The sequence below is a fragment of the Hippocampus comes genome, unplaced genomic scaffold (genome assembly GCF_001891065.2).
Source record: "Hippocampus comes isolate QL1 unplaced genomic scaffold, H_comes_QL1_v1.1 scaffold256, whole genome shotgun sequence".
Lineage (NCBI taxonomy): Eukaryota > Metazoa > Chordata > Actinopteri > Syngnathiformes > Syngnathidae > Hippocampus > Hippocampus comes.
In genome coordinates, this window is record NW_017806249.1 from 617,409 (window position 1) to 639,837 (window position 22,429).

Sequence of the window (22,429 nt, forward strand, 5' to 3'; positions counted from 1 at the left end):
CCAAAGCTCCCTTTGGCATCATGTCTTTTTGACTTTTGTGCTCTCCAATGAGCCGGCACGGAGCTGCGTTTCGAGGGCAGCCATCGATTTGAAGTCATTCAAGTTTTAGGGCATCATCAGGTATGAGCGGAGTTCATTTGCATAGCGCAGGGAGAATGAAAGCGCGAGCGCGTGCGCGAGATGTGCGAGGCGTGAAGAAAACCTTCACCGCAGCTGTCGAGCAGTCTCATGTGAAAATGGCTTTGCATCCCCCCCCCCTCCAAACCCCTTCCGAAAGACTGGATGATTGATAATAGAACCCAGGCAATCTACCTTGTTTGGGAAATGATCTTGGGAGTGCTTCCAATGTCCTCGAGCAATTGTTTCAAGAGCAGAGCACACCTTGCATGGAAATATGATTCTCCCAACAATAACTCCAAAGGCATTAAAATATTGCCAAAAATTGAGGAGGCGGGTCAAAAGAAGCATTTGAATGAATCTGGGCCAGATTTTACTGACCAACGTGCTAAACGGTCAGACGAGAGGCATAATCGACAGTTTTGAACTTTTGAGGTGTTTGGCAAGTGCCCACTGTGAAATGAACGCACTCGCACCAGCTCATTTCCGGACACGCGTCGATGTTTTCGACGACAACCGGAGCTGGGAGGATTGTCAATGACCACGTCGGTAAGGAAAGATTTGATTTGGGAAATATCTCTTGTCATCTGGGCATCCCACTTTTAGAGAAAAAACAATGAGGGACGGGGGGGGGGGGGCAGTTTGTTTTATTGACCGTTGCTTCCTTGTTATCAATCAGGGCGCTTCTTTAAATAGCTACATTCAGTGAATGGAGTCAAGATGTCGACTTTCTCAACACAGATGAAGATTTTTTTGGGGGGGTGGAGTTATAGTTATTGAACACATTTCAGACGGTCGGATTGGACCCTATTAATGGGACAAATACACACCTACCGTAAAACGCCTCAGACAGACAAATAATCTTCCAGGACAATCTTATCAGACGCAAGCTTGCAGTTGAAACTACTTTTTGACAGAAATCTTTCCAGTTTTATGAATTCCTTGTGACCGTTTTTTTTAAGCCACGGTCTGAGCTTGGCGGCCCAAAAATTAACACTGAGGCACTTAACCCTTTCATGCACCCTGTAACCTGCTAACATGATAAAGATGTCCACTGTCGTAACACCGCTGTCCCTGAAAGGGTGAATTTGTTTTTTTTGTCAACTCCATGTGTGAAGCGTGACTTATAAATGTTTTTCCTGTGACTCCAACAATATGACTTCAAGGCAGGACGCATGATGAATGATCCAGGTGCAACGGTAGGGCGCGACTGGCCATTTCCTGCGGTCTCCCGTAGTGGTCAGGCTTATTCGGGTTATTTATCACATCCTGCTTCATGGTTGTGAACCGTCTGAACTCTCTGGGCTGCTGCTCGCGTCTTCATTGAAATGCATGGTGGCTCGCAGTTACTCCTGCGGGAATTTCCTCTCCAAACGAGATAGGCGGACCTATCTTGGGTGATGATTTTAAGGCAGTGGTCCGCAACCTTTTTTTGTGTGTGTGTGTCACGGACCAGTTGAGACAAGTAGCTGCTGTTCGTGGACCGGCAACTATTTTTTTTTTCATTGCTTTTAAATAAAAATGTTAATTAATTCTGATTCATTTCAAACACTGTTATTCTCTTGCACAACAAATGGAGACTAAAATAAAAATAAGACAGAGAACTACGAAGAAATGGACCAATCGGGATGAATAAATACGCCTTATAATGAAAAAAAAAATCTTCATTTTGAAGTTATGATCCGACATACGGCGTTAGCATCATTGCTACTTGCTAAAGGGACTGATCCAAAGATGACGCGATTGATTGTTGCTCTCATCCGGTGGCTGCTGGCTAGTTATTTGCGACTCAACTGCTAATGTTTACGTGGGCAGGCTGTGCAAACGTGCTTTCAACTTGGGTGCTACTTCTTCAAATGATTCAAGAGGTTTCTTGTATAGAGGGCTCCGTCCTTTTATCAATTACCCACAATGCACTACCGGCGGCCATATTGGAGGGCTGTTATGAACAGGCTATACACGAAGTCTATTCGTGTATGGCTTGTTTATAACAGCTCTCAAAATAAAAAAAATAAAAAAACAGCTCTCCAATATGGCCGCCGGTAGTGCATTGTGGGTAATTGCTAAAAGGACGCAGCCCTCTACAGCCTTGTTTTTGATGACATACGTCGCTCTGGAGATACAGTACCGCGAGGGGAGGAACTTCTCTTGTCGAAATAGCTTCGTCTTCAGAAGTCACGGCTACCCATCAGCTACGCGTTTGGCTCTATGTTTTTGAACTATTAATTTCGGTTTACTGCTTCTTCTTATTGGCAGGTTCTGTTTATTTCAACTAGCAAACCAATGTGAGAAGGGGGGCTCCGATTGGCTCGAGTCGCCCACATTCCCTCCACGTTGAGAGACATAACACACACTAGAGGAGGAACTTTCTTGTCAAAATAGCTTCGTCTTCGGAAGTCACGGTTGTCCTTCAGCTGCACGTTTCGACGTGCGTTTGGTCAAATTGTTGCTATTACTTTGTGTTTAGCGCTTCTTCTTTCATTCATTGGCGGATTCTGTTTGTTTAAACTTGCAAACGAATGTTAGAAGGAGGACTCCGATTGGCTACAGTCACGCACTTTGCTTCCACGCCTGACGGAGTTCGGCCCGGTACCAGTGCGCGGACCGGCGGTTGGGGACCACTGTTTTAAGGCAACGGCGGTACCGTTGGTTAATCAGGAAAGCGAGCCTGTCATCGGTCATCGAATTATTTTTCTTTTGACCTTTTCTGACGTCGACCGTATGAGAGAAGTCGAGCAGTGATGCACGCTGTCAAGATTTGGGCCCCATAAACCAAGCGTGTAAGGTCTTGCTTGTTTGTTCCCCGCAGGGCTCTCGGTCAGCATTTCCACCTTCAGTCTGGTGGCTATCGCCATCGAGCGATACAGTGCCATCTGCAACCCGCTGAAGTCCAGAGCGTGGCAGACGCGATCCCACGCATACCGCGTCATCGCCGCCACCTGGGTGCTCTCTCTGCTCATCATGATTCCGTATCCGGTGTTCAGCACCACCAAGACTTTCCCCAAGGCCAACGGCACCGTGGGCCACATGTGTCGCCTCATCTATCCCAGTCACCACGCCGAGCAAAGCTGGTATGTATGCGGGAAGTTCATCTTGAGCGCGTTCACTTGCGTAAAAAAAAATCCACCAAAGCTCGCCTGTGAAAAGACAAGAAAAGATCATCATCTGCCTGTGCTCTGGAGTTCCAGCCAAAATGCCTTTTAATCACAGAGGTTGTTCAAGATGAAGAGCATTTACAGACCCGATTGAGGATTAATTAACCCGGAGCACGAAATGAGCTTGGGCGGCCCGGTGGTCCAGTGGTTAGCGCGTCGACCTCAACGGATTCAATTCCAGCTCCGGCCTCCCCGTGTGGAGTTTGCATGTTCTCCCCGAGCCTGTGTGGGTTTTCTCCGGGTACTCCGGTTTCCTCCCACATTCCAAAAACATGCATGGCAGGCTGATTGAACACTTGAAATTGTTGCTCGGTGTGAGTGTGAGCGCGGACGGTTGTTCGTCTGTGTGTGCCCTGCGATTGGCTGGCGACCGGTTCAGGGTGTCCCCCGTCTACTGCCTGAAGACAGCTGGGATAGGCTCCAGCACCCCCTCCCCACCCCACCCCCACCCGTGACCCTTGAAAGGATAAAGCGGATCGGAAAATGGATGGATGGACAAAATGAGCTCGTGGCGTCAGATATGATGACATCTAAGACAGAAGCGCTCGGTTGCTTTCTGCGCAGGAGAAACTTTTAATTGCTCAGCGTCTGCAAAGCAATCCGTCCACCTGACATGTTCGCGAAAGGTCTTTAAAAGGCACTACAAGCGGATAGAGACTGAGAAAATATTCTCTGGAATGGGGGAAAAAGTGTGGCGCAGTAATGAGGGAGTGGGGGGTGGGGGGGTGCAATTTTCTGGCAGATTTTAAAGGGCTCGCTTATCTGAAAGACAACGCTGTGAGAGGCTAGCGATGGAGGATGAGCAGGAACTAGTCACGTCCGTCGGCTCCGTGAACCATCACGAACTCGGGCGTTCGCTTTGTTTTTCGCCACGGAAAAGGCGTCGAGCGTGATCCGAACCCGCTTTGAAGTCAGATGAAAGCTTTGCTCACCAATGGAAGCCCAATTTGGAACAGAAAAGCGGCGATTCTGCTCTGTTGCCGCACAGCTGACCTCCCCTGATGCATTCAGTCAGCCGATCTGGACAATGCGAGACATCGACCGGGATTTGGGCCATTCTCAAAGTGCTAATATTCCTCTCGTGCGATCGCTTTCAAACGGCCAGATTGAAGCCCTCGGGTTCTTTGAAAAGGGGTGCGAGGTGTTCAAAGGGTGGCCCGGGAAGACATTAAAATATCAAGAGGATGAACGCTCGGGCTCAATCTTTATTGATCCAATCATGAGCATCAAAGAGACACTTTGTTCATGTCAAGTTGACGTGCCACATGGGGAAGCGAAACGGAGCCCATGCGATGTCACGCAATCATTTATTTCACCGATTGTCGGACGAAAGCCGTCCCCTTTTTGGAAAGCGTGAACTGCTTTCACCGGAACGCAAACGCTTCATGACTAAAAAAGCGTGTTCATTGTCATCACAGTATGAACGGATGAAGCTTGGAGGAGCGTTTTACATTTTCTAAGCTAACTTGACGCTGTTTGTGTACGGCGTTCGGGCGTGTAAATCGGCATAATGGAGTGTTTGGATACCTTAAATGTTTCCAAACTGATTAGTAACAAATCCGTCCATCCATCCATTTTCTTTTCTGCTTCTCCTCACGAGGGTGGCGGGTGTGCTGGTGCCTATCCCGGCTGTCTTTTGGGCAGTAAACGGGGTACACCCTGAACTGGTCGCCAGCCAATCGCAGGGCACACACACAGAGTGCTCCATTCACCTGCCATGCATGTTTTTGGAATGTGGGAGGAAACCGGAGTACCCGAAGAAAACCCACGCGGGCACGGGAAGAACACGCAAACTCCACAGGGATCGAACCCGGCCGGCATCGCCGCACTGTGAGGTCGACGCGCTAACCGGTCGCCCACCGTGCCGCCCGAGTAACGAATCTCGTGACTTATGCAGCTGCTATTGGAGAGACTTGAGACTCCCTACCAACTTGAAGTCCCAATACACCCCACCGCCCCAACCCAATGAAATGCAGCAGGTCGTCATCCAGTAAAATGTCGTTTAGCAGCTAAGGAAAAATGTTCCCAGGTCTGCCGTCATGATCCTGTCGTGGAACGAAGGGCCTTGTGAATGAACTTTGACGTGCAGGGTTTTCATTTGATTCCATTTGCGATTGTAACCAGTCGATGACCAATGACACAATCATGAGACGGAACCCGTTGGTTCCTTAGATATTCTAAATTCTGACCGTCGCCAGCCAACAAGTCATTGTTGAGCTGTAAGTCAAGCGCGCTTTCTTTGGTTTGGTTCACAATTGTGATCTTGATTGAGGTCCTCTTTCCACTTGAGCAAATCAGTCGTGACTGCGTGCCGTCTTTCTCCCTGGCTTTGCAGGTACGTGCTTCTGCTGTTCATTTTGTTCTTCATCCCGGGAGTGGTGATGGCCGTAGCCTACGGGCTGATCTCCAGGGAGCTTTACCGGGGCATGCGCTTTGAAATGAAGCAGAACCAAGCGGAGACCACCGGTGAGATCCCGAATGCAAAGCGCTCTTCTTCCAGTGGATTTTGTTTTCCATCTGGTTTGAAGCTCGCGCAGAAAAAGAAAAGGAGCCGCCCTCGCTTTATATGCTAATGTCTTTTTATGCCTGAGGCGGAGAATTCTTTATCTGCTGTCTTCGGGTTTTGCAGCAGATTCCAAAATACCCTGGCACTTCCCTTTCCGTGCCTGATTGAAATAAGCGTTTATCTCTCCCCTACGCAGCGCAGCGCAACAGGCCTGAATACGAATGCGCAGGCTATGAAATCATCCATTCAGGTGACAGTGGATTACGGTGTTCCCCTACTGCGTCACGCGTCATTGTTCACGCCCTCGCTGTGCTGTAATTGTTTTTAATCGGATTCGATTCGCGACCTGTAATGCCCTTGCACGTGGGAAAGGAGAGTCACTGTCGGCCATTTGACGGCCGGTCGAACAGTTGACGACGCCGGTTTAGCAGGTTAGCCGGCGTGGCATCGGACAACAGCAGCATTTGTGTGCCTGCTATTAATATGAAATCGTTTTGCGTTCGTGCACACTGCACCCGAAGCGTCCTATCCGAGTTTCACTTTCACATAAATCATTTAAAAATTGAAATGAAATGAAAAAGCAGGTCACCTTTCGCCTACGGTGGCCGTTGTTCGCCGTCAACAGTCTGCGATTGCAGCTTGCAATCAATCTTTTTTTTTTTTTGGTTTTGATGATTCTCATTCAAAGTTTGTTTCAAGTACAATTGATCGATGGCAATCTGGAGCGCGGGGAGAAGCGTTTTAAAACGCTACACGTGCGTACGATCGTTTCCGCGCCTCCAAAAGTGCATCCCGTGGCCTCCGCGTCAGGTGTCCCACTAAGGTAGGCGGTGATTTCCTTTTCACAAACTCACAACCTCTCGTATCTACTTCATTTTTCTGTTTCGTTCGTGTTCGGGGGCCGTTATGGCCGTTGCTCATCATAGCATGCGAGTATGCACGCACGTGCAGCAACGGGTCGATCGTGGGAGGTGGGTTGCTTGAAAAATAGATCCTCGGTCAAAAAAAAAAAAAAAATGTTGGGCATTCCTGTCCCAGACTGTCGGCAAAAGTCCAGTCGTGCCAATTGTTCTCCGCTCGCTAAAATACCAGGGCGAAAATGTTGCAATCGTGCTCACGGCCCCAGCGATAAAATACGATAAAAAACCGATAAAATAGTTGGGATAGTAACAGCGCTGTTGTAAAAAAGGCTGCAGAATGTGACATTCGGCCAAAGAATGTCGCGGCCGCAATCTGAAAACTCATTCACTCCCAAAGACGCTTTTAGACGTCTTTTCAGACTTGGTCCAGAATTGGCTGGTACTGAATGAGTTCAGCGGTCCAAACCGGTGAGCGCTCCTCAAAAGAAACACTAAAATGATAAAGAGGGCATATCGCGGGTGAGTCCGGAACTTCTACCCCGCGCCAAACGTACTGCACAACCTGTGCGAAGTCGCGCCCATAAAGTTGATCGTCGCCCGGCTCGATGTCGCGATCCGCCGTCAAACGTGAGCTGTCCTCCGCAGAGCTGAGAAACGGCACCGTGGCCGAGTCAAACGACGAGGACGACGACGACGACGGTTGCTACGTTCAGGTTCCCAAAAAGTCCTCCGCCGTGGAGCTGCCCGCCCTCCCCAACTCAGCGTCGTCATCCTCCGCCGCTTCGGCGCCGCCCAAAACCGAGCGCGCGCGCAGCAACACCTCCAACGCCAAGTTGCGGGCCAAAAAGCGGGTCATCCGCATGTTGCTGGTGATCGTGGCGCTTTTCTTCGTCTGCTGGATGCCGCTGTACTGGGCCAACACCTGGAAGGCTTTTGACTGGAATGCGGCCACCAAAGCCCTGACGGGGATCCCCATTTCCTTCATCCACCTGCTGTCGTACACCTCCGCCTGCGTCAATCCCGTCATCTACTGCTTCATGAACACCCGCTTCCGCAAAGCCCTGCTGGCTACCTTTGCCCGCTGCTGTCGCAACCGCCTGTGCCGCAAGTGCTGCCCGTCCCTGCTGGAGGCCGGAGAGGACGGCGCCACGGGCTATTCCATGGCCACCACCATGGCCACTTCCGTGTCAAAGTACAGCTACACCACCGTCGGCTCCACGCCCACCTGATGCGCCTCCGCGACGCCGGCCGGCGACCGCTGCGCCCGTTTGCGCTTTCTGTTCATTCATCGAGTCGTCTGCTGAGCAAACGTTTTTTTTTTTTTTTTTTGTTGTTTTTGCTTTTCCTGTTCCTCATACCGAGAGCATGTTGTAGAATGTCAGACTGAATGCGCCTGTTGAATCGGCAGCAATTGCTTCGTCATCCTGAAGAAAAGTGCCTAACTTTATTTATTGCATTATTTTTTTTTTTGTTTTTGTCAAATGGATTCTTACACCAAACGATTCTCCTAGAAACACCAAAATGGATCAACCGAGGGCCCTCCGCTCCAAGCATGTCTTGTTTGGCTATTATCGCTTTCGATGGACTGGATCTTGTGGCGGGCAATGTGCAGCCCCCCCACTTGGGACTTTGGGCAAAAGGAAAAACCTCACACTTGCCAATCATTAGGAATCGATCTGTCACCAGCTGTACAAAAGTCGGCGATGTAAACCGCGATACTTCCGAGAGCCTTCCGGTGTATCCGAATATTCAACATGTGCTCCTTTGCATGCTTGTTGTGCAAGGTCACGGGTCAAAAAAAAAAAAAAAAAAAATACGTGGAGCGTCAACCCGATTTCCATCATTCGCAATGCTGATGCGTTTCGCAAAATATTTGTGACCTCGATGCAATAAACCCACACGGCCTTCAATTTCGGTGCATCCAACTCCGTATTTGTTTGAGTCGATGAATTGGAATTGAACCTTGGCGTCCATATCGTCTCTTTCTTCCTTTGACAAAGCCAAGCGTCATTATTTTTTTTTCAAAACCTCCACGGATCAACCGTTGAATTCAAGGAAAAATGATCTACTTCTGCTTCAGACATTACCGACAACCTGAAGATCAGGTGTGTCAACCTCATTTTTTTGTCGCGGGCCACTTCGGAGTTACGGCTTCCCTCGGAGGGCCGGTGCAAAATCTCAACGTTATTTATTACCCGTGAAAATTTGACATTTCGCGACAGATTTCAGCAAGAATGATGAAAGTTGACACACATGATTTGCTCCCGCGGGCCACATAAAATGACGCGGGGGGCCGGATCTGGCCCCCGGGCCTTGACTTTGACACCTGTGCTGTAGATTATGTGAAAAAAAAAAAAGAAAAAACTCAAAGCAATTTTGCCTTATGACCTCGTATTTGTAAGAGGCTTGTTTTGAAAGGAGCCGCATTCGCGTTGCTTCCTAACTCGGCTGAATTTCTGATGTTCTTCAACGCATCGTCCGTCTGGGGAATGCAGCGTCCGCAAAACTGCTTCAGTCAGCACGATGAGCTTTCGCGGCTCGTCTGTCCCTTTGTGACCCCTGGAGCTAAATGCGCTCGAATTTGCCGAAGTGCAACGATGCTTCATTCGCCGCTCTCGTTTCGGCTTGCCCAAGGCAAATCGCCAAAGCTTGATAACGACCCTTTTGGTGAGGAAATGTGAAAGTAAGATGAAAAGGTGCTTCCTTTTTTTAAAGTAGGAAAGGACGGCAGTGTTGAAAAATGAATTCAGCACAATTTTTTTTTTCTCTTGACTGACACGATGACGCAACGGCAAGTATTGCTGACGCAAGTCTGTCACGTGGAACTGCGGTCAAACTTGCTGTTGCTTGACTAGTGCTGCCAACAAGGATGACGGGCGGTCTCATGGATCATCGGGGGGGGCTGCGGGTTCCCTCAACAATGGTCAGGAGTAACCAATGCTAACTGTGGGCAGGTCCAGGCACCTTTTTAGCATTTGTAAAATTCGAACAAACGTGTACTCAGAGAAGTTCCTCAGCAAAAAAAAAAACAAAATCCAAATAAAATCATCAGGCTGTAACTAGTCAAGCGGTCTCGGTGCAAGACAAAGCGCTTTTTGGGATGATGGGCATATCCAGCTTGGATACATGTTCTCCCTGTGCCTGCGTGGGTTTTCTCCGGGTACTCTGGTTTCCTCCCACATTCCAAAACATGCACGCTAAGCTAATGGAACACTTAAAATTGTTCGATTCCAGCTCCGGCCTCCCTGTGTGGAGTTTGCATGTTCTCCCCGGGCCTGCGTGGGTTTTCTCCGGGTACTTCGGTTTCCTCCCATATTCCAAAAACATGCATGACAGGCTGATTGAACACTCAAAATTGTCCCGAGGTGTGAGTGTGAGCGCGGAAGTAGTTCGTCGATGTCTGCTCCATGATTGGCCTGCAACCAGTTCAGGGTGTCCCTCACCTACAGCCCGAAGACAGCTGGGACAGGCTCCAGCACGCCCATGACCCTCCTGAGGATAAGCGGATTAGAAAATGAGTGCATGGATGGATTTTAGTTTAGGCGACACAGTGGTCGACTGGTGAGCACGTCCGCCTCACAGTGCCGGTGTGCAAGGTTTGATTCCAGCTCCAGCCTTCCCGTGTGGAGTTTGCATGTTCTCCCTGTGCTTGGTTGGGTTTTCTCCGGGTGCTCCGGTTTCCTCCCACATTACAAAACATGCATGGCAAAGCTAATGGAACACTCGAAACTGTCCCAAGGTGTGACTGTGAGCGCGAATGGTGTGCCCTGCGATTGGCTGGCAACCAGTTCGTTGCGGACCTCGCCTGCTGCGCAAAGATAGGCTCCAGAACGCCCGCCACCCTTGTGAGGATAAACGGATTAGAAAATGGACGGGTGAAAGAGAACTTTAATCTCGATCTCGGTGGCGCCTAGTCATTTATTACACTCGTAATGCCCCGGCAGTGGCATTCTGCTGTGTACAATATTTGTTGTACATCACACAGACGGGCCTGGAAAGGAGAGTTGTCCGAGTGAAAGGGGCACACGAAAACGGTTGCATAGGGCATTCTGCTGTGTACAATATTTGCTGTACATCACACAGACGGGCCACACATGCAGCCTGGAAAGGAGAGCTGTCCGAGTGAAAGGGGCACACGAAAACGGTTGCATGGGACTTGACCCACAAACCGCTCCAAAGACAAGACCTTCCATGAGCCTTTTAGCTCTGAAACAGTCCAAAATTGTCCGTAGTGACAACATCCATTTTCTCCACAAGGCAGACTTTAAAGTGATGAGCAGTCAATCACGGGGGAAAATATTCGAACGACAGACAGCTGTCGCTGAGCGGGCATTGAACCCACACTGCTCGCACGGAAGTTGCAAATGACCCGCTCCGCCGGCGCCGACCTTATTTAGCTCTGCGGGGCAACACAAATCGATCCCAAGTAACCTCCAGATGGGCAACAAGCTACTAATTTAGGATTAGCAGGTAGCACAAATTGAAAAAATGACATTTTAAAAGTAGTCACTCAATCTCAAAATTATAATTTGTTGTTGTAATTGTTGTTGTTGTTGTTGTTGAAATGTGTTAACGATGCGTTCATTTCAAAGCAATTTGTTCTGTGGTGTTGAATAAATTGGAAATCTAGGAAATGCAAGATAGTCGCAAAGCAACTGACAACACTGACAACGAGAGGTTGTCTATGAGTCATTATGGCCTACTGGATGTCGTCGAATTGTTTTCATTTTATTCGATTTTTTTTCTGTCATCAGTTGTGGATTACGATGTGGCTCGTGTTTGCAACATCTTGGGGAAAAACCAAACTAGATTTGGAGACAGAAAGAAAGGTTGGGATGGGTTGCTGACCTCATTTTTTTTTTTTTTTTTAATGTTGAATATTTGTTCATCTATGTATATGGGTAACCAAAGCTTTTATTTATTTTTATTTGGACGAATTTGCCACATCCGGTGCCTGCTTGTGCCACGTCGCGATGGTGTACCATCTCGTTGTTTAATGTGAAGATGCTCTGTTGTAAATTGTGGGGTTTATTGACGTTGATCATGTCAATTGTGTTGACTGTTTGCCACGGTTTAGGCGACCGTCTTATTTGCGCTATATTTCATGTAATAAAAAACAGGGAGATACATTTGTGTACGTGTGCATATGAAAGCAGCTGGTGAGTTTTTTTGAAAGCGGATGTATGATATCTTTTTGACTGAGCATCACATTCTTCTTTCCCTCTCACTAATTAGTCTTGGGCGGCATGATGTGCATTAGCCACACACCGTTAGGTTCCAATGCGGCAACAATCAAGGACGGCGCACTCGCTGACACATTTTTAGAAAGACGCAGATCATTCACCCATTATCTCGAGTGCTTAATCCTAACGACGGTCGACTCGCGGGTGTGCTGGAGCCCATCGGAGCTGACTTGGGGAAATAGGCGGGGGACACCCTGAACCGGTCGCCAGCCAATCGCAGGGCACACACATGGACGAGCAACCATCCACGCTCACAATCACACAGCGGGACAATTGGAGAGCGTTAAATCAACCCACCGTGCATGTTTTTGGAATGTGGGGGCAAACCGGAGTACCCGGAGAAAACCCGCGCAGGCACGGGGTGGAAGATACAAACTCCACACAGGAAGGTCGGAGCCGGAATCGAACCCTGCGCCTCTGCGCTGCGAGGCCGACAACGGAAGATTTTTTTGTAATTTGATACTTGATGGTCAGGGATGCGCTCAGGAGAGCCAACTCATCATCCACAAGCATTTTAAAAGTAACATTTCCAAACGATGTCCACTTTGGATTTCTCAAGAGACATTGGCTACATACTAAAATCCATAGTATGCCTGGAAAGAAGTCGCTGCCATAGCAACACCAAGTGCCGCATCATTAATCAGATGTGTTGGACCAGAAAACGGGAGGTGCGGGGGAGCTTTTTTTTTTTTTTTTTCCCCCTAGTTGTTCCTCAAAGAAGTTTCTTACCACAATTGAAAGAAGATACCACGTCTTTGAATCAACATCGCTCAGATTTATTCGAAAACCATCACCAGGAACTGGTTGGAATGCCGTGTCATTCGAAGCTGCCCAATTTCAGGCATCAGGAAAGAATGGAGCGTGACTTGGTTGGCGATTCACACTTTTGGGTGAAGTTGGCTTTGGACTGAGTCGTGGAGGGGCCACGTGTTTTTTTTTTTTTTGCATGCAAATACTTTGTTTTTTTCGTTTGTTTTTTTCTACTTTCTTCCCTCCAAATTTTGCTGCTGTAGATTGCGAATTTCTCCATTGTGAGACAATAAAGGTTATCTTATCTTATCTTAAAGTGCGCCACTCTAGTGAGGCTTCAAAATTGCGACAAATCAAGCCATGAAACAATTTGTGGATTTGTCTGCTGAATACCTGATACAAAAAAAAACCCAACAAAACAACAAACCAAAAAAAAAAAAATGCTGCTATTTTGTCTAGCAAATTTCTTCAGCCTGTATGGTGTATGTCGAAACAAATTCTTGATTTCTTCTTTTGGTTTTAATCCAACTTTTAGATCGCGTAGTCGCGTGCTTCGAAGTGCTTTTTTTTTTTTTTGCTACTCCGCTCGCTCCTACTTTTATGCAGACGACACATCATTTAATTTCTCAATCCAACTTCCCGAAACAAAATCGGTTCATCGAACCTCAAGCGCACCTTCCAGAAATCACGGAGGAGACGACCGGCCTTTTCTTTCGACTGAATTTAGATGCTAACCAAATTTGCGGCTAGCATCTTTGATGACAATCGCTGCTCTTGATGGCGTGAGCCCGCGGCAATCCAGTGAAGAATCTTGACAATCAACTTTGATCAGAATGTAAGATTCGGTTCCCGTGTACAACTGCCGAGGGCAGCCGGGTTGTCGCCGGCTCCTCAATTGTGCGCCGTCAAAAAAAAAAAAAAAAATGTTCAATTTCTTGCCACGAGATGCTGAAAAAGGATTGAATGCTTTCGTGACCTCTCAACATGAAGACTGACTAGATTAGCCTTTATGAAGCTAAATCTTGAAAAAAAATCTTTTAAAAAATATATATAAATAAGTACGTGGGATTGAATGTGTCTGAAAAGACATAAATATGTCACGGCCCCCCCGTGTCTGGAGCGCCCTTCCTTCCTGAGCATCTAAGGAATCTTCAGCCTGTGGAGTGTTGAAAAAAGGCCTGAAGACTTTCTTTTTTAAAAAAAATATTATTATATATTATATATGGCCATGTGCCTGGGGCTGAGCCCTTTCTCGGGAGCCCCCCACCCCCTTTTTTTTCCCCTAGCCGTCACGTTTGACTTCTTTTAATTTTTTTTCTTTCTTTTTAGCGGTGCGTCCGGCGTTCTCCGGTCTCGTGCGTTTTTCTCGCAGGGATGAGGACAGCGGCGTGAACTAGGCTTCATGCGCCGCTACCAAGGCCGACAAACTTGTCGGCCAGGCGAATGCTTGTTAGAAAATTCACACTCTCTCGTGACAAGATTGTTCATTTTGTTTCGTTGCTTTTATTGCTTGATTTTATTTCATTCTATTTTATTCTCCTTCTTTGCTACTTTTTCAACCGTGGTTCACTTTCATTCTCACCTACTTTGTCCGGTTCCAGTGTAGATTTAAGAGAGTAAATGTTCCCATCGTAAAACTTTATTGTGTACCGCGTGCGCGCTTAAGTAAAAGTTATTCATCTCGAACCTTCGCAAACAAACTCAAACTTCTTTAACTGCCGCCGTCTCCTAATTAATGACGGGTGTCGGATGTTTTTCGTCTGTTTCAACCCTGAAAATTAGGAGGGCCCGCCGAAGGGTCCTCCGTCATCTGTCAAAACAAATGGCTGATGCGCGTCGTCATGTGTGAACATGTTATACATCTTTTAAAAGCTGAGTTTCTGGAGATTTGAATGGTACCCTACATGTTACAATTGTCGAATTTGAACCGGAACTTGGGGAGACCTCAAGCTTTGATCCTGTAGTGTTTTCAAGTCCTAATCAAAATTCTCAATCCATTTTCAAAGCAGATTTTGTGAAAAAAAATTCGACGAACACAAGATTCGCCTTTTTTTTTCTGTTTTCGAACATCCATAGTTCAGTGACAGGAGCACTTACATAGATTCTTACTGTACGGGAGAAATATTCAGAATGACAACATTTTGAATATTCCAAAAAGAGACCTAAACTATGCTGATACTCCAAATGGTTCAAGAACAGCTACAAATTTACTTTGGGTGCACCTTTCCATGGGCGTTTTTGGCAAAGTGGCCCTCGGTTTAAGGGGTTTTAAGCCTTTTGAATTGAAAAGAAATTGTTGCCCCTAGTGGTGGTTGGGTGGACTGCAGGCAGTAAACTCCAGCCACCGTTAATTCATGAAATAAATGGGCCCCATTACCGTCGCAGTCTTGATGTGAACCCGGTCCCTGGCACAAGAAAAAAAAACGTCAACAGTGTCATTGATTAATGAATGAATCAAAGGATTAACATTCATCACATTATACGCCCCCCCCCCCAAAAATATTTAGTTATTCAACTCCTAATAGGCAACACAACGGAATGCCTCAAATCCTTCGGATACACGAAAAGAAGGACATAGAAAACATTGCAGTGAAAGGTTTGCACGCACTTTTCATGCTTCCGAAGAGAAGTGTTTCTGTGAAAACACTTGGTCAAAGGAAATTTGCTTTTCACTGAAGTTTCCAACACTGACGGCAACGCTGTCAATGAGCAAATCCCTCCGATTCCTCCGCCACGGCAGCACGTAGCATATAATGTACATCGCAAAGCTTCCGTCTCTCCAAGCAATTTGTCCAAACTGCCATCCGCAACCGAGATGAGTAATGAAAGCAACGGCGGTGCATCTCGTAAATGGGCGCAACCTCTTTTAACCCCGCCCATTACCGCCCCCCCCACATCCCCATAGCCCCGCGGACAGCTCGTTTGTCTTCCTTCCGACCCTCTTGCAGCAGTTCCTAATCATTTATTTACCCTCTCCCGCACGTTCCTCGCCTTCCTCTGAGCCTCCTCTCGCCTTCGCATCACATACCAACACATTTTTGTTAGCGAAGAAAAAAACAAAAACAAAAACATAGAATGCATATATTTTTCATCCTGTAATTCGTTGTGATGGGAAGGTGGGGGAGGGCAAAGGAGGGAGCGGGGGGGGGGAAGTTGCATAGCTGAGCTAGCGCAGCATTTAGGGAACGTTTTGCATTTCTATTCTGATGGCTGGAACATAAATGTCATTTTCAACTCCGAGTGTTGGTGTGTTGATGAAGGAAGTCCCTCATAAAAGCCCGAAGGCCGTGAATAATCATGATTTTTTGTCCCAGTGCCAGTCATATGAAGATTCGACATTCAACACACCGACAGATCTGATGAACCAATACGAATGCGGCGCCCGCAAATAATCTTCAAGATACGCACGCGCAGGAATGTTTTCTTGACGGCCAAACCCGTTGTTTGAATGATCGCTTCTCATCAAGCCCCCCCCCGACCTTTTTTCAACGACAATTGCCTTCAGCGGAAACAACATTTGCGTATGTGATTTACTGCGGTTCATCGGTCGTGCGCGTGTTCGCGGGAGGGGGGGTCACGCCGTCATTTTCGACCGCTTACGAGGCGATTGGAGACGAAGCCAATGAACACCGAGTGCGTCGCCAGTCAATGGCAGGGCGGCCGGGGAACAATTCCCATTCCATATCCCGTTTAATCGCCTTGTAATCAGCGGCCGGCGTACGGTCGTATACGTTCTGCTGGCGACCTGGCATCGGTTCGAACGTTGCAGTAAACGGATACGAGGTCTTGGCAACGGCCAGATGGAGGCTCTAATAGGCAGAGTAACGTCCTTGGTGATATGCTGCTTGGGAATGTCATCCTTGCGTCCAGTTTGTGTCCAATTTGGCCCAGTTTGACATTTGACAGCGATAAAGATGACCTCATTGTCATTCTTTCTCACGAGGAAGCAGAATCCGGGGCCTCCGAGGTGGGTGGATGGAACCCAAATGGAGTTTTTCAAGGTTCCGGATCTTTGAGGGCCGTCCTGGTTGACGCGCCTGTGCAACATGGAGATGGGACACGCTGCTTCTGGAATGGCAGGATGTGTTCCAGCACTCCTCAGCTTCCTCGCTAAATTCCATTCAGGGTTGTCAGGGTAGGCGGTGTTGAAAACATCTTGAAAAGTTCATCTCTTGATGGAAATGATGATGATGATGAGAATATTTTTGCCCCCGTGTCCTCGTCTGTGAGCGTTTCGAAATTCAGAGGCCTTCGAATGTCGTAGCACCGAGCTGGCACCTCTTTTTAATTGGACCGCAACGCGATGGTGTCTTATGGCCTTCTCATTTTCCACCGCATCGCCTCAGCAACTTCCGCAAACTTGTCAAAGCGGCATTTTTATGCTTGCTCATGACATTGGTTGACTCGCTTGACGAGTTTGGTTCATTAACATCCTACAGTGAGAGAGGTGCCAACAAGTAACCCAACAACACTCGTAATACAAAGTGACAAAGAGGAAAGAGTCAGAAGTCAAGGTACCACCGTATTGAATTCAGAAAACATTGGAAATGATCTCCGAGCCTCGCTAGCACAGTTCAACTTTCTCCAATTTGGGACGGATATCACGAGCGGCTGTTTTTGTAGCTCTCCAAATGCTTCTGTTCAAAATCGGTTGCTTGCTACGACACTTTTTTTTTCTTACTTTCTTCCTCAGGCCATTCCAAACTTCATTCCGGCTACATTAACTAAACTCGTATCTCAAGGCATCAACGTGCCCGGAAAGGGCAGAAATTGAATTTCATTTTCAGCTATTTCGCTCGACAGCTAAAACTATCAGAATCGGCCTGACTGTTCCATCAGTTCTGAAGGAGCGGCGCCTGTGCGGGTGTGTTTTGCGGCAAAACCGCATTTATTGGCAGCACTTGTCATCATCGACGTTTTCGTCAGATTCCACCTCCGTCATCGGAATGAGATGACCCCCCCCGCCTGCAGCCCAAATGGCTCCAGTACGCCCCGCGACCCTCGCGTGGAGCAGCGGGTTAGAAAATGGACAGACGGATGGAATTAACAATAATTGACAGCGTTTTATTTATTATGTCAAAATATTTGGACTCTTCCAAAAGTTACAAGGAGATGAATCAATACTTCCGCTTTCACAAATACGTACTATATGTCATGTGTAGAGCTACTTTGGCCACCTCCGTATAGCATCCAATTGTCTACAAGTGTTCCAAGAGCACAAAAAGAGCACATGACTCACTGAAAACGTGCGAGTATTTTCGACAAAAGGACAACTGCAGTTGCGGGGACAAACCGTTCCAGACACTGGCAGAAGAAATCTCTTTGAAGATGACCTTAGTTCCACCATGTCACGTCATGTCTTTGCTTTGTCTAAATACACTCATGTGATGTTGTGATTCGTTTGTTTTTGAGCAGTCGTCAAGTCAATATTGAGGATGCCACTCGTGGCCTCGTTGGAGTCGCACGGCAGGGCAGCTCGTTCGCTGTGTAAATGTTCGCGAGCCTTTCACCTCTCGGCGGTGTTTTGCCAAAGGGGGCCAAGAATGAACTCACCATCATTTGACTTTATCCGTCACTGTTTGAAGTCAATAAGCCTGGTTGGCTTCAAATATTTGTTTTACAGTGCGCGTGTGTGCAAGCCCTGCAGCATGGAGTTTTTTTCTCAGCTTTATTTGGAGAACACTTTTTTTTTTTTTTTTTTTTTTGTGAACCGAGCGCAAGCCCGATAAAAGCGACGAAATTCTGTCACGAGATCAAGGCTCGTACAGAAAAGAAAATGGCGTCGTCGTTTTTCGCAGAGGATAAAGACGATATGCCTGTGAGTACCGTGATGCTGCCGATGCATGTTTTTGTGACACGAGCGCAAGCCCGATAAAAGCGACGAAATTCTGTCACGAGATCAAGGCTCGTACAGAAAAGAAAATGGCGTCGTCGTTTTTCGCAGAGGATAAAGACGATATGCCTGTGAGTACCGTGATGCTGCCGATGCATGTTGCTCAAATATCTGTTGTTTCAAGGCTGACAACACCGTGGCCTTCGATGCCATTTTAGATTATGTGTTAGCATTAAGCTAGTGGACTCTGAGTCCATGTTATATGGTCGTTTTAAACACAAAATGTTTAATTCTCTCATTTTTATGTTTAGTTTGACTGAAAATTTCAACTTGGAGGAGCATTAAACAGCTTGTGGGCTTTTTTTTGTGGGTAAAGCTGGATGGAGATGAATGCTAATGTCATATATTATTAATTTATGAAAAGGATGATGTGACAAATGTGTTTTATTTAGCTGGCAAGTTTCCCGGTGTACTGTACAATCCTCCTCGGGAGGAAATGTACACTGTTTAAGGCCCCTGGATTGCGCTTCCGCAACAATGTAGACTACGAAGCAATTTTGTCATCCTCATTTTTGTGCTGGGATGAGAAGCTAAATGCTCCCGAATGAGTCGTCATCCCTTTCGGTGTTCAAAGCAATTTGAAAAATGGTTTGAAATTGCTGAGCCGGCCGGCATCCATGACTAATAATATGATCTGATGGCAGAATAAACAAGCAGCCTCTTTTGGAACACATGAAAGGAATTTGGCTTTCATGATAAAAAGCTCCTACGTTCAGCAATTCCCCCCCCCCCCCACCTCCCCCATCTCGATGGCTGGGAAAGGCCTCAGCACGCCGGCAACCCTGGTGAGGAGAAGTCGCATCAGAGGCTCGGGTAATGGATGGCTGGATGCATGTGCCTGATTTCTCCTGTTTTCATTTCATGCTATTATTATTCTTGCTTTTGTTATTTCGTCTTAGATCCAAAGGAAGAACAATACAACGGTCAGAGACCGTAAATCTAGGATGCCCTCCTCCAACCCCACCACCACCAAAAGAAAATACTGAATCAATCACGCGTTTATCATACGCCTTGTCATGACACAGGCCCTCCAAACTATGCTAGAAAATGATGATGGCAACTCGGAGATATTTCAGCGCCCCGAGGCGCTCCATGTCCCTTACGGATGTTAATAGTATGTCAACACTTGATGTTTGTTCTTTGGCGCAACACAAATCAACAGGAGAAACTTTTTTTTTCCTTTTCTTAAAGACAACTTTCACTCATAAAACAAATGTGCGTTTATGTCTTTCATTGCTGACTTGGGATCACCAACACAGCACTCGACAAGCACGACCGTATTTCCAACGACCACAAAGTTTCCTCCCCAAAACGCGACGTCTGGTGTAGTACCAAGACTGACCTGCGAGAGGTATCATGGTGCCACAGGGGACACGAACTGTCAGAAAATACTGAGAAAATAATGCCCCCCCCACGCTCAAAATAAAACAATACCATCAAATGACTCACTTTTGTTGCCAGAAGTTTATACATTAACTGTGTAGAGTTATTTGGAATGTAACCCGCCCCTCCCCTGCCACAATTCAAACTACACTCATGGCATTTATTTCAGTCCTTTTCTATTTGGACCACCATTCAGACTTCAGTTTTTTTTTTTTTTTTATTTAAGAGCATCCAATCAAGATGATGAGAGAGTGAGTTTTAATAGCTGGTGAATGGTGGGGGCCACATAAAATGGTGTGGTGGGCCAGATCTGGCCCCCAGGCCTTGGCTTTGACACCTGTGGCCTAAAGTAAAAAAGGGGAAAGCATCTTTATTTAGTCGTGAATGTCTTCTTACTATAAACAAAGAATTGTTATGTAGACGTAGTCGTAATGTCTTCTTCCTATAAATAAAGAATTATTGTCTCGACGTATTGTCTTCTTCTTCGAGTCGAGACACCACCGTGTTTGTGAGTTATATAGATGCCGTGATGTACACTCGCTAGAGAGGAGAGCGAGCAGGAAGACGCGTGGGTGGAGTGTTAGCATCTCATTTAGAGCATGAGCACACTGTAGGACTACAGACGGCACTGGTTTCATTTAAGTACTGTGAGCACACAAACACAAGGAAGGAAAAAGCTTTTGAGACACCAGTGCAAGGCCTGGGTCCAATAAAAAAAATTGTATCAATAGGACGCTGGACTATCAGTGAATAATTGATTAGCTCCCCGAAAAGGAATACATACTTGCGTATAGCTGCCAAAAGATAGCAAGTAAAGCACTTCAAACTCCAAGGATCATAAAGCAGAAACTTCATGCGTCCAGTATGTATACAATCATATGAATGAAACAACTGTTTTCAGTAGGTCAATTATGGAACAACAACAAACCACCTTCACATGAGGCTCATCAATTGTATTAGCTAGCATACTAGCCGAAATAACGCGTTAGCACAAACTGACGTGACATCACGCATGGGGTAAAATAATATATATGCTACTATCAATTTACAGAGAAGGGCAAGGATAATAAAGAATCAACTTCAGGCATCCAGCATGTACACATCCATGAACCAACAATACATAAATTGTATGTGGGTAAATTACTCAACCAAAACAAACAACCTTTACACGAGGCTAATCAATACGATTTGCTAGGATAATAGCCCAAAAGAAACATGCTAATATGCTAAAACAATGCTGTATATTTCATCGCTTAAGCATCAACTTCAGGCCTCTAGCATGTACACATTCATGAACCAATGTTACATAAACTGTATGTAGGTAAATTATTCAACACAAACAAACCACCTTTACACGAGGCTAATCAATACGATTTGCTATGATACTAGCCTAAAAGAATCAAGCTAGTATGCTAAAATATTACTTTTGTTGCTTTGCCCTGACAGCAAAAAATACAGCAAACAATCAGCAATTAATGCATGGAATAACATGTTGAACTATATTATGTTTTTTTTCTTGAAAAAAAAATACTGCAAATGCTAAGTTAATCAATGGGTCATTTTTAAAATATTGGTGCATATTGTCCTCCAATTCTGGAATGAACATTTTATGCCTTCATAAAGATAATTATCTTTTGTAATAATGTGGCTACTCCTTAAACAATATGTGTGACATTCTTGTCATTTTTAAGAATTTACATCAGCAACTCAATTTATCGTGTTTGTTCCTTGCAATGTTGGCGGATTGCGCCGCTGAATGCTAGCAAATACTTCGCACAGACTTCCGGGGTGACAAAAACTCTGGTTGCACCACGTGTCACTCGAAGAGAAGATATTATGTGGGGTGACATTTCGTAATAAATGACATTTCAACAAATACGTTGATTAAACATTCAACGTGGGGGAAATGCAGACATAATTAAAGTGATCATTGGGGGACTAGCTCATTCATTGACTGTTCCGTGGCACGGATTAATGACACAGCCATGCTCTGGTGACGTTTCAATTGAGAGTGCGATGTCGTCCGTCTACTTACCAGCAGGTTAGCTGTTCTGTTTTGCTTCAAGGCACAGGTTAGAAACTGAGTGAATAAAGGGGTGAGTAATTTGAGGCAAGATCATCATTCATGTCAGCGTTCGCTCATATCGTGACTTTTCTGTTGGGTGGTGTGGGGTTTTCTCCAACGGGAATGGGCGCTTTGGTTCAAAAAAGGTTTGAAACGCGTCCTATTGAATGTTAGCCATTCCTCGGGCGCCATCTCCTGCTTAAAAGTCGGTAGTGCGAACAATAAACCACAAAGGGGGGTCAGTTGGTGTCGGCAAAGTGTTATCAAAATCTCCCCGAAGATGGGGGCGCGACAAAAGTGATCAGAAATGTTTACAGAGGTGCTCCTGTATCAAAATTATCCCCCCCCCCCACCTATCACTTAGTAAGGGTTACAATATATGTGTTTTATAAGTCCAATTCACTCCTATTTTGCAGCAAAACATGTAACTTTTTTTAAACACCAGATTAGATGGTAC

General features: G+C 46.4%; 1 protein-coding gene across 1 annotated transcript in view; it reads left to right on the top strand.

The window, feature by feature from the left end:
• Window positions 1–8,801, top strand: part of LOC109507782 (cholecystokinin receptor-like) — a 24,221-nt gene extending 15,420 nt beyond the window's left edge. Inside the window, exons 3-5 of the mRNA XM_019857431.1 lie at window positions 2,927–3,188; window positions 5,608–5,738; window positions 7,284–8,801. Coding sequence (XP_019712990.1) covers window positions 2,927–3,188; window positions 5,608–5,738; window positions 7,284–7,867 — 977 coding nt within the window. The 3' untranslated portion in view covers window positions 7,868–8,801. The remainder of the gene's footprint in view (window positions 1–2,926; window positions 3,189–5,607; window positions 5,739–7,283) is intronic.
• Window positions 8,802–22,429: the final 13,628 nt, after the last annotated feature.